The sequence below is a fragment of the Microcaecilia unicolor genome, chromosome 2, assembly GCF_901765095.1.
Source record: "Microcaecilia unicolor chromosome 2, aMicUni1.1, whole genome shotgun sequence".
Lineage (NCBI taxonomy): Eukaryota > Metazoa > Chordata > Amphibia > Gymnophiona > Siphonopidae > Microcaecilia > Microcaecilia unicolor.
In genome coordinates, this window is record NC_044032.1 from 279,728,944 (window position 1) to 279,741,879 (window position 12,936).

The window sequence follows — 12,936 nt, forward strand, 5'->3', positions numbered from 1 at the left end:
ATCCGGAGGGAGGAGAGCCAGAGCCGGCTCGCTATTTGCAACAACCGGCTCGCAGGCCGGAAGAAAATTTAACAACCGGCTCTTGCGAGCCGGTGCGAGCTGGCTCCAGCACACCACTGGCTCAGTTGGAACCAAAAATTGAGCACTGTGCAGAAGAAAAGGCATGTGACTCAGGAAAAATCCTCTGTGTAGGAGAAGCATGGTGCAGAAGTTGTCTTCGGAAAACATACAAGGGGTGGAAGAGTGGTATTCCAAGAATGTGAGTCAAAGAACAAGAAGTCCAAAGCTTCTAAAGAATCCTTTATTCTCCAACTGTATACCGCATGCGTGTACAGTCTTGACCTGCCAAATGCATAAATAATCCTGACCCTACATGGTTCATGTTTTGGCATAAAGCCTTCTTCAGGGGTCTGTCATTGACACATAAGGGGGACAACAACAGGTGAAAATTGCTCCAAAAAAGGCAAATAAACATGAAACTCCAATGTATCAAATAAATAGGCGTTGAGCATTTAAAATGAAACTCCAGAGTATGCCAAAACAAGCTCCAATGTATCTAGTAACAGAAAAAGTTGAAATCTGGCAGGATGCCACAGAAGTTGTCCTCAGCACAATTTTTATTTATTTTATAATTTTCAAGCTCGCACTATCCTACCTTTCTAGGTGGTAATAATAAAAATATTCACAATAAAATATTAAAAATCATAGCAGGAACATAAAATTCAAACAATATAAACAGTAAGCATTAACATTGTCATCTACTATGTTATGTATCAAAGCAATTTGGACCTTCATCAACACAGTTAAGCAATAATCATACTGGTAAAGCAATTTACAGATTGAAAGCTTTCTTAACAACCAAGTTTTAAGTTGTTTTCTGTTGATGAGCTTGGAACAGGAGAGACTGATGGCCTAGAGGGAAGTGAGTTGTGCGTACAAGGAGTCTGCACAGTTATGATAATACTCTAGAGGGAGCTTTTGGGCCAAATCCAAATTCTTAGACTGTACCCCAAGTTTTTACCAAAGTTGGTTTCAACTTTTCGCATTAATCAATCCATTGTAATTCCTGCTTCTTCCTCAAGGCTGCATACTCACAAAGGTGAAAAAGCCCCTGCACATTCTGGACTGTTAAAGAATTCTGTCTAAGTATTTGAAGAGAACAGTTGCACTGTCAGCCCATTTGACATATCCTTTTCTCCTAACAAACTAGGGACTACAATAGTGAAAAACTTTTATCAAATTATCAAACACATTCAACTTATTTAGACTGCCTTCAAACTATGTTAATTTAACTATGAATAGCATTAAAGGTTTTCAGAAGTATATTGCATTGATTCCTAGATGAAATTCTTGAGGTGCCTTCTGGATATCCATCTTGGTTTCCTTTTTTATGCGTGGACTTGTAACAGAATCCTGCTATAAAGATGTACCTTTCTATATTTTGTAACTCATGCTGATAAGTGAAATTGAAATGCTTTTACATTTTGCATTGATCAGTGGGTGCAGCTAAAAGGGATTATGTCTTGTTTCTGCAAGTACACTCCATTCTGGAGACAGAAAACAAAAAAAACCAAACATATATAAGTAAATGGGAGTAAAACAGACTATATCCCAGTGCTACAGCCCAGCAGGATTGCAACTAACTGATGCTATGAGAGCACAACAGTTTAGAGCCATGACAGTGTCAGTTGGCTATATCTGTTGACTTGTAGAGCTGCAAACTGGTCTTCCATTCATACTATCACATAACCAGGGGCGTAGCCAGACTTGACATTTTTTTTTTGGGGGGGGGGGGGCTGGGCAGAGTTAACATGGGGGGGGCACTAGGCATATAGGTGTGACTAGTGTTTAGAAGTATACCAAATAATGCCTTAGAGTGAACTTTATGATGGGTTTGTAACTAAACAGTCTGTTCTGTGTCAACATAAACCACATTCGCACTTATGAAAACTTTGGAAACACATTTTTAAAGCTCTTACTTTAGTCACTCACAGAATACAGACCAAGCTTCACCAATTACAAAATAAAGGACCAAAAATTAGAAAAGGAAACAATAAGAAATTGCATTCTCTATAAGCAGTACAGCACAGGAGAAATAAAAATGTATTATCTACTTTAGGAAGCAAAACGCAAGATCACTTTTTACCCCAAAATAAAACCCACAAATAAATTATCTGGATACCCATGAAATGTTAAAAACTTGTGGGACATTGTGGGCCTGATATTCAGACTGCAGATGGCAGCCCACGTAAGTGCCATGACTGGCATTGAACATCCAGTAGTATCCAAAGCAGTGCAAAACAGGTAAAGTCATAAACAACATAGTTTATACCAAATTGTTTAACCACCTTTAGGTTTTGCCTTTAGGTTTAACAAGCAATACCGTCTGCATGTAAGGTGTAGATAAACGAATTTAAACAATCTTTGTTGAAGGCATATGCCCTAAATATGTAATACTTGGTAGCAATAATGAAACAGTAATAGAATATTCACATAGAAGGCAGCCAACAGATTTAATTTCCACTGAAAATAATTAACTTTTTATGAACATAAATGTCATTTAGCTCCAACTATTCTACTGTTGCTTTTCCTTAGCCATCATTATTCTAGGGACTCATCTATATACAAACACAGAGCCAGGAGAAAAAGACCCCCCCCCCCCCCTCAAGAAAATAAATAAAACAAAAAAACACATGCCTTTTACAATGAAACAGACTTGAAGAAGAAATAAATATATACCACAGAACTGGAACATTTTGGCACATTTAGACTGACTCTGGACTTCTGCATGAAGGTAGCGCTGCTCTCATTCAATATATCTCTTATAAATAGTAGTAATAAACAATATTAAATGTATTTTTATAATATACCACTTCATTCCACAAAACAAAAGGAGCAAGTTCCCACAAACCATATTTCTCTTTTGATCTAGGCACAGGAATAAAAGATTTTAAATGCTCCCAGGTTTCAACCTAATTCATATTTAGTGTGGGATATAAATGGCATAAATAAGTAAATAAATAGATAGAATGTTGAGCATCTGATTCTCATAACATGATGTCTGTTTTAATGGCCCTTTACCAGGAGAAATAAAAAAATCTCTACATGAATACAACGCATGGTAGGGTACCGGTATCCCTAAAACCAGCCCCTACAAATGACACACTGATTACAATTTATAGCAAATTCCTACTGTACCTATGAAAGTTATTCCATTATTATACTTCCTCTGTGTACATCCATAAGTGCACAAGCCGGCATGTCTGAAAATATAAGCGAGAAAAGAGGACATTTCTCTGGGTAAGTGACATTATTTTGCTCTATGCTTGGTAACTTAAAGATTGGGTTTAAAAGAGAAATTGTAGGATATTGATAAACACAGAATTAAAAAAAGAAGAAGAACTTTATTACCTAGTCTCCATACCCTTTTCCCCATAGTTTTAAAACTTGAATTTTCTGCCACAGCATTAACAGACTCTAGAAGGCACAAGGGCCTAGTTCAGTCTTAGAAAAAAAAAAAATACAAATAAAAAAGAGAGAAGCAAGAATTATTAAGTAGTTTCCATAGTGTACAACCCTTTTTCCCATAGTTTTAAACTGAAACATTCGCTAGAGGTAGAAACTTAATAGCCAAGAATATTAAAAAAGATAGTAGCAAGGCTCAAACTGTCCTAAAAGAAAGTTATTTTCTTTGCCTGCTGGAGAGATAGCACTGCTACTGACCTGAATTAGGTGTTAATTAAGGTGTGAGGAAGTAGAATGTTTGTAAAGGTTACTAAGGGTGATCTGATTACTGAGTTAGCTTCAAAGGGTTTGTTTGAAACAGTCTCCTTAGAATCCAAACTATAGAGAGAGGAAAGGGTCCCACTTAACGTGAAGACATTTCTCTAGGTAAGTGACATTATTTTGCTCTGTGCTTAAAGATTGAGTTTAAAAGAGGAATTGTAGGATATTGATAAACACAGAATAGGAAAAAAAAAACCTTATTAGCTAGTCTCCTTATCCTTTTCCCCATAGTTTTAAAACTTGAATTTTCTGCTACAGCATTAACAAGACTCTAGAAAGCACAGAAGGGCCTAGTTCAATAGAAATGTTATCAGAAATAGGGATGCTAACAAACTGGGGAACACAATAATAATGGGTGAAAATATAAGCGAGAAAAGAGGACATTTCTCTGGGTAAGTGACATTATTTTGCTCTATGCTTGGTAACTTAAAGATTGGGTTTAAAAGAGAAATTGTAGGATATTGATAAACACAGAATTAAAAAAAGAAGAAGAACTTTATTACCTAGTCTCCATACCCTTTTCCCCATAGTTTTAAAACTTGAATTTTCTGCCACAGCATTAACAGACTCTAGAAGGCACAAGGGCCTAGTTCAGTCTTAGAAAAAAAAAATACAAATAAAAAAGAGAGAAGAAGGGCATGCTAGGCAGGTAAAATTATAGACCGGTGAGCCTGACGTCGGTGCCATGCAAAACGTTAGAGACTATTCTGAACAGAAAATTACTGAGCATATTCAAAAGCATGGATTAATGAGACAAAGCCAACATGGATTTAATGTAAGGAAATCTTGCCACACCAATCTGTTACATTTCTTTGAAGGGGTGAACAAACATGCGAATAAAGGTGAGCCAGTCGATATTGTGTATCTGGATTTTCAAAAAGTATTTGACGTATCTCATGAAAGACTCCAGAGGAAACTGGAAAGTCATGGCATAGGAAGTAATGTACTATTGTGGACTAAAAACTGGTTAAAAGATAGAAAACAGAGTACGGTTAAATGGTCAGTATTCTCAATGGAAAAGGGTAGATAGTGGGGTTCCCCAGGGGTCTGTGCTTGAACCGCTGCTTTTTAACATATTTATAAATGATTTAGAGATGGGAGTAACTAGTGAGGTAATTAAATTTGCTGACGACACAAAGTTATTCAAAGTTGTTAAATAGCAAGATGATTGTGAAAAATCAAATGAGAACCTTGGGAGACTGGGCATTCAAATGGCAGATGACGTTTAATATGAGCAAGTGCAAAGTGATGAATGTGGGAAAGAGGACCCCGCACTATAGCTACGTGATGCAAAGTTCCACATTAGGAGTCACTGACCAGGAAAGGGATCTAGGTGTCATTGTTGATGATACTTTGAATCCCTCTGCTCAGCGTGTGGCGGCGGCTAAGAAAGCAACTAGAATGTTAGGTATTATTAGGAAAGGAATGGAGAACAAAAATGAGGATGTTATAATGTATTTGTATTGGTCCATGGTGCGACTGCACCTCAAATATTGTGTGCAATTCTGGTCAGCGCATCCAAAAAAGATATAGTGGAATTAGAAAAGTTACGGAGAAGGGCGATGAAAATGGGAATGGAACGACTTCCCTATAAGGAAAGGCTGAAGTGGCTAGGGCTCTTCAGCTTGGAGAAAAGATGGCTGAGGAGATATGATAGAGGTCTATAGAATGAGTGGAATGGAACGGGTAGATGTGAATCGCTTGTTTACTCTTTCCAAAAATATTAGGACTAGGGGGCACATAATGAAGCTACAAAATAGTAAATTTAAAATGAATCAGAGCAAATATTTTTTCACTCAACATGTAATTAAACTCTGGAATTTGTTGCAAGAGAATGTAGTAAAAGCAGCCAGCTTAGCGTGGTTTAAAAAAAGGTTTGAATAGCTTTCTAAAAGAAAAGTCTATAGACCATTATTAAAATAGACTTGGGGGAAAATCCACTGCTTATTTCTTAAGATAAGCAGCACAAAATGTACTGTTTTGGGATCTTGCCAGGTACTTGTAACCTAGATTGGCCACTGTTGGAAACAGGATGCTGGGCTTGATGGACCTTCTGTCTGTCTCAGTATGGCAATACTTATATTCTTATGTTCTTAAATAAAAATGATACCAACAAAAAAAGAACAAGAACATGGATGAAGTAGCTCATGGGCTTGTTTGCTTTGTTTTGCGGGTATGGGGAATCGATATGACAACTTGGCGGGGGACCGGAAAGAGAGATTAACTTTCGTGGCTTCAGCTTTTTGACATCATGCTCCTGTTCTCAATCTAACTTCCTTGGGGCAGCCAGTGAGTCGCGCAGCCAGTGCTGAAGACAGCTGCTTCCAGGTGCCCCGGTCTGTCTCTCTTTTTCGTCCCACTCACAGGAATTTGAAAAGGCTGGATGAAGTAGCAAACAGACTGGGAAGCAGCTGCCTTCAGCTCTGCGCTGCGGCTTACTGCTGGAAACAGAGAGGAGAGATGTAGCTGGCAGAACCCAAATGAAGGGAGCGCTCAGCTGCCTAACCATAGAAGCAGGGAGCCTGAGGAAGCAAAAATCCGCCTGGCTGGCTACTATTGATGGGGGGGGGGGGGGCTGGACCCCCGAGGCCCTTTTTAGCTACACCACTGTACATAACTATCTGAACAGCATATCTCGGAGTCAATACATTTCTGACAGGCAGTTCTATAAAGTATTTCTTATCTAAAGGTCATCTCTCCCAATAAAGTCGAGTGTGGGTTGCGCCAACATCCAGAAGCTGATTTTAAAAAGAGAGGCAAGTCGGTTCTAGGATTCATCATTTACTTGTGTGCTGCTTCAGTCTTGCTTGTCAGAGGAGAAAATGAAGTTGTCTACAGCTCTGAAGACAGGATAAATTGGATGCGCTCACTGACCTGGAGTTTAATGGACTAAAAAGATTGGTGAAGTAGGGTAGCAGCTGCATAGGAAGTCCCACATATGCTCAGAAAAACTTTCTAGGTTTTTCTGAGATAGAATGCTTCCTTGTTGGCTCTACTGATGGTGCCTACTGTTTGTCTGATTTTATCTTGCTGTCTATGGAAAAACTCCATTACAGGTAAGCAATTTTGCTTTATCCGCCTGCTTTCCAGGCAGATCTCTGAGTTTCTTTAGGCAAATTTCCTTTGCCTGTGGTTTGTGCATTTATCCCCTAATTCTTTAAACTTGTGTGCACAATTTTACACTTGGCATGTAAAGTTGCGCATGCGAGTTATAGAATAGTGTCAGTTACGTGCATAACTTAATATAATAATTAGCATTATTGACATTAACCAATTGGCTTCTGTTGGTGCTAATTGGCACTAATTAGCAGTTACACGCATAGGTGCCCATAGTCAGGGTTCTGCAAATTGCGTGTTCAAAATCCTTAGCACACAACTGCAAGGGGTTGGGTGGGCATGGGTAGGTCAGGGGTGCACCTAGCACTTAAGTAATTGGTTTATAGAATACTAACAGTTAAATGCCTAACTGGCAATAGTTAAGCATGAGTATTTACACCAGCCGTTGAGCTAATCTAGGTGCTGGCTAGATGTGTACCGAGGACTGGGTTAAGAACCCCTCAACCCAGTCCTTTATACACACCTAGCTAGTCAAGTTTTCAGGATACCCACAATGGATATACATAAGGTAGATTTGCATAGAATGGAGGTAGCATATGCAAATTCATCTGTACATATTGATTGTAGGTATCCTGGAAACCGAAGACTGTGTGAGAACTCCTGGCCTAAAGTTAGATGTGTAACTGTGGACTTAGGCTCTATGTTATAATGGCAATTGCACGTTATTGCTGTTAGAATTCATGCTTAGCACATGTCATCTCAGCACCTAACTTTAGGTGATCTGTAGAGAATTACCCCCTTATTATATAGTTGCCTCATCCAGAGTTTTGAGTTTGCCTGCTGGCTGTATGTGGCTTTAAGGTGCTAATTAGCTTGACTAGCTTTTAGTTGTCTTGGTCCACATGTGCCTTTAGCAGGCTATTTTCAAGGCAGCTTTTTCATTCCGTATTTGTTATGGCCAACCTGTATTATAATACAATTGAAACAAAGTAAACAGGGATTTATTTCATTGTCAATATAACCATGCTTTACATAAGAGAAGGCATAGGGCAGTTTAATTCAAATTTGTTTGTGCACTATATCAAGAAACAAAGTTGACTAACACACCTAGGCACTGCTGTGTATTTGGTCTTTCGGAATTGACTCAAGAAATGGTGGCCTTACGCTAGAACAAACACTGGGAGTCGGGGTGTGAGGGAGAAGAGGACAAGTTGTTGTGCCAGGAAAGGAGCAGTATTAAAGAGCATTTCTTGAAATCCTTTTTCCAGGAGCTTGTACAGGGAGATTTTGTTCCTTTCACTGGTGTCCTTGGGAAGAGAGAACATTGATATTGGTAAGTTGAAATATTGGGGTTTTTTGTTTGCTGGGGTGGGGGGGGGGGGGCATGCAGATATAATTATGAACAAAACCAATACTGTAGTAAGTAGAGACCTTGGACTCTGTTTATCCCTGTGTTATCAAACTAAGCAATATGTGGCCCAAGAAAGATGCTTAAGCAGAAATGTTCATTGTTACATCCAAATCAGGTTCTTCTGTACTTTACTTACTCTGGCTCTTGGATATGTGGAGTACTCAGCTTAGAACTTTTCACTGTCTATTTTCTCTGGTCAGAAAACCTTGTGCGACTTTGGCCAGAATATTTGCTCAGAACTGCTCCTTGTCCTTCTCTTCTTTAGAGGCCTTTGACAATGAGTATCGGCTTGCATTTAAACACCTACCTGAGGATATACTGGAGAAGATGCAGAAGATAGATGCCTCACCCAGCTGCAGTGTGGAGTGGTGCAGGAAGGTCTTTGGGGCACCTCTTATTTAAATGGTTGAAGTAGGATGGGGGGAGACAAAAGAACTGGACTTGGACAAAGTGAAGGAAGGAGGAGAAATTGGGCTACAAACCAGACATCACCACCAGGCAAAAGCAAGAGATATCTCTCTCTCTGGACAGTGTGTGCTATGTTGTATTGCTCTTTTTCCATGCCCCTGTCTCCCCCTATTCCTCAAAACTATCAGAGTCATATGAAGCTTCTGGATCCTGTGGATGATGAACCCCGCCACCCTCTCAGTTCTGGCCCTCGAAATGCTGCCCTTTTCTGCAGTCGGAAGGTGCATGCTCAGTTGTAGCAAGTCCTCAGCTGGATCTCATTTGGAAAGAGGTACAAAGTCTTGGACAGTTGTAGGACCACTTGACTTGTATTTCTCGAAGACTAGCATCATTTAAAGGTTCTTTGTGCATTGGCATTCTCCCACCCAAAGACCTTGTTCCAACTATGGCAAGTACGCGGTTGTTGAAAAAATGTTACTAAATGGAATTAAAGTGAGAGATATGTTTGTGTACCTCCATGGCTAACCACAAGAGCACATGCATTTCAAATAGATGTATATAATGTGTAAGTATGTAGAGAGATGGCATCGTAGCAGAAGATATGTTGGGGTCTTTAAAGCAGCTTTCTATTTACTGTCAGCAGTTTCAGCCAAAGGTCTTGTGCCACCTCCTTTTTTTTGTTTTCTCCCTTTTCAAACAACAAAGCTTTCATATTTAACTTGAATCATTTGGTGCCTGTGATCATTATGTTTTATGAACCTTAGCACACTGCTGTTCAGGTCTGACCTGGACAATTGACAAGACTCCTTGATCAGGCCACAGCATGCTAATTGATGCCCTGGCTTCTGCATTTCAGGGTTTCCAGATGTTGAAAAAAAATGTATGACCACTAGAAAAGGAAAGTCAAACCTCTGTGTGTGTATGTGTATGTCCTGCCCATACCCCACCCTCCCAGGTGAATCCAACATATAAACGTCACACATTGCTGACAAAGTGGTGAGGTTTAAAAACAGATGTTGGTGCATGTGCCTTAACATGAAGTCTGCTGATCTTTGTACATTTTTGTGACAAAAAAGTAAATATTTTTGGTATTGCAGGCTCCATATAATGCAGATTTTGTTCTCCTAAGAAGTCTCAGTGTAATAATCCCATACAAAGAAAGCTAGAATGTGATTTGTCTGGTAGCAGTGGCCATGTGTGCCCTTTAGCGTCAGCAAGGTAACAGTGGATGCAGTAACATCACATATGGTGCAAAGGTGGAGAACAGTTTACAGTCCTTGCCTTTTTTGGGGTTTAGCTATAGTCTTTGTGCAGTTTACATGACATTAGTCATGGCTGCTTTGGCAGACTTATTTTGTGGTGGTCTTTACCTTGTTTCCCTGATCTAATGCAGTTTTGAATGGGGGAGTTTGGCACTGGGATATTTTGTAAATTGGTAAACAGAAAGCATCCGATTCACCCAATTCACATGTATGTTTGTCCCAAATTGTGGCAGGAAACTTCTGGATAAATAACCCTCATTTTGTGCTACCTGCCTGTTCTCATTGGCATATTCTTGTCAAGTAATGTGTGTTTAACTTTTGCACTGCAAAAGTTTATGTAATTTAAAAACACCATAAAAAATGAAAATATTTCCAGCTGCTGCTCCATAGATATATTCTATGCACATTTCTGTTGTGTGTGTGTGTGTGTTTTGTTAAACAATTATTCTCTTGCATATGATGGTGCAGTTTTCCCCAGCTGCAAGTATTGAATAGTGTAAGGGACAGTCTGTTCAGCTTCTTTTGAAGTGCCCCAGACCAGTCAAGTTTCAAGATGCACAGAAGTGCCTTGAGATGAATTCATTGAAATTTGCCCAATCTTTTCCTGCAACGCAAAGACAGTAGAAACCTCTTGTAAAGAAGAAATCTCCTTTGCTCTCTATCTACCCCTGGTACCTCAATGCATCACTTGCACCCTCACAGGATATTCTAAGGCTGCAAAAGGGATATTTTGCCGAGTAATTCATCGGCATCTTGTTTTGAACTAAAAGTAGAGGAATTGTCATCTCGACAAAATGTTAAATGTGAGGCTTTCTTAAAAAAATAAATGTTTGTTTTGGTTAGTTTACAGCACACAACTCTCCTCTTTCTTAGTGGGTAAGAAGTTGTCTTTGTAGGTCCTGCTGAATGAATTGTTTGTTCATATTGCATAGCTCATGATGCTTAGCGACCAGTTTGCCTTTCTTTGAATGTGACTAACAGACTTCTGGCTAGTCCTGTCTCATAATCAAGGAAAGAGAACAATTATACTGTGTGATCTCCTCCCCTACAATTTTGTAAAGAGAAGATTCTCTGTACTAATGGGGCCCATAAGTTTCTAACTGTGCTGTCCAGAGGTGCCAGCACAATATGGTAGTGAGAGGAGTGAAGTGAGCAGAAAAATGAGGGTGGCATTAAGGGTAAGAGTCCCAAACAAGTCAAAGTATGCCTCCAGTTTCAGTAAATTAACAGGAGTGCTCTGGTGTGATGGGAGAGAGTTGAACTACTAAAACATCAGAACATGCTAGAGAGGGGCTGAAGTCTTTGATTTAAGGAGAGCTTGAATTAGCATGATCAGAAAGCCACGGTTTACATCTGTAGGTGTGTGGGGGAGGGGGTTTAACTTCTCTCTTCCCCCTCCCTTCCCCCAACAGAACATTTTGATTAAAATAATTTATAAAGGAAAAACACATGTGATGCAAAATGAGACAAGGGATTTAAATAAGCCTTTCCTTGGAATTCTGTAGAGAGCAGAGAATTCTGTAGGTGCTCTTCAGAAAATTTCATGGCCTGTCCTGATTAAAAAGAATGTTTTGTGGAAAGGATTTACATTTGTCATGTGTGGGTGACAGTCCCTTGCCTGTTGTGTACTGAGTTGCATTGTAATTATTGTACTAGACCATTGCTGTCTTTCAATTTCAGGTCCTTAATGACCCTCATTGTTTACTGCTAATAGAATTGCAAGGGGGAGGGGAGGGAAGTATTTTTCTCCTTTTGCAAAATTAGACCATAGTGCAATTGTATTTTTATAGCATCTTTGCATTTTTTTAAAACAGTTACAGCTGATCTTTGTCTTTCTAAACATATTCAAGTCATTCAGCAATCTCTGTGAAAACCAATCATTTTTTTAGATTGCCTTGAAACTCTGTTATTAATTTAACTATGAATAGCATTAAAGATTTTAAGAAACATTTTTCATTGATTCCTAGATGAAATTGTTGAGGTGCCTTCTGGATATCTGACTTGGTTTCCTTTTTTGTGTGTAGACCTGTAACAGAATCCTGCTATTAAAAAAAATGTACATTTTTGTGTTTTGTAACTCATGCTGATAAAAGAAATGAAAAGTTTTTACATTCTGCATCTATCAATGGATGCAGCTAAAAGGGGTTATGTCTTGTTACTGCAAGCACACGTTCGACTCCTTTCTGGAGAGAAAAAAATAAAACAAACTTATACAAGTAAATGGGAATAAAACAGAGGTAGCATGAATGAACTTTTCTAACTTGTTCAGAGGATTGGAGAGACGGTTTCTAGTAATAAACACGATAAAATTTGCACTGTATCAGAATTGTACATGAATTATTTGGAAGAAAACTGTCTAGTTCCTGTGCTCTTCAGGCTAAAATGTTGGGTTTCTCTAGGGGCTGGGGGTTGTACATTTAAAAGATTTTTTTGAGTTAAAGGATGCTGTGTGTGATACAAATTTTGTATAGTACTACAGACTATTAAAGAACTGTTCACTAATGTATTTCATAAAATAAAATTGAGCAGAAATGCATCTGAGTGTGTGTGAAAATTCCTGTAGTGCCCAGTCCCTCAAAAAAAAATGGAAGTATTGGTACTAAAGCATATAATGCACTTAGGTGCCCTTTTACAAAGCTGCGGGAGGGCTAATGCATACCAAATCAGCATTGCCACTGGGGTAGCACGTGCACCTAGCAGTAATTCCGAGTTTGGCATGTGCCGAATCCCGCAGTAGAAAATATTTTTCTATATTCTACCGCTGGGGGCGTTTCCGGCGGTGATCAGCAGCGCAGCTACATTGCTATGCGCTGCATGGTTACCGCACGGGTAGCGCATGAACCCTTACCGCTAGGTCAGTGGCTGAACCTAGGCCGTGAATAGGCACATGCTAGTTTTAATTTTGCTCATCCCATTTCCCAGCCCATTAAAAAATGGTCTTTTTCCAGACCACGGTAAAAAGTGGCCCAGTGCACGCCCGAAAGATGTGCCCGCACTACCATAGGCCACTTT

At 39.3% G+C, this 12,936-nt stretch overlaps 1 protein-coding gene across 3 annotated transcripts in view; it reads left to right on the forward strand.

Moving 5' to 3' along the window:
• Positions 1-12,114, forward strand: part of DENND4C (DENN domain containing 4C) — a 300,829-nt gene extending 288,715 nt beyond the window's left edge. For all 3 annotated transcript variants that reach the window (XM_030194208.1, XM_030194207.1, XM_030194209.1), the window contains 2 exons: positions 8,112-8,176; positions 8,520-12,114. In XM_030194208.1, coding sequence (XP_030050068.1) covers positions 8,112-8,176; positions 8,520-8,656 — 202 coding nt within the window. In that variant the 3' untranslated portion in view covers positions 8,657-12,114. The remainder of the gene's footprint in view (positions 1-8,111; positions 8,177-8,519) is intronic.
• The last annotated feature ends 822 nt before the right edge of the window (positions 12,115-12,936 follow it).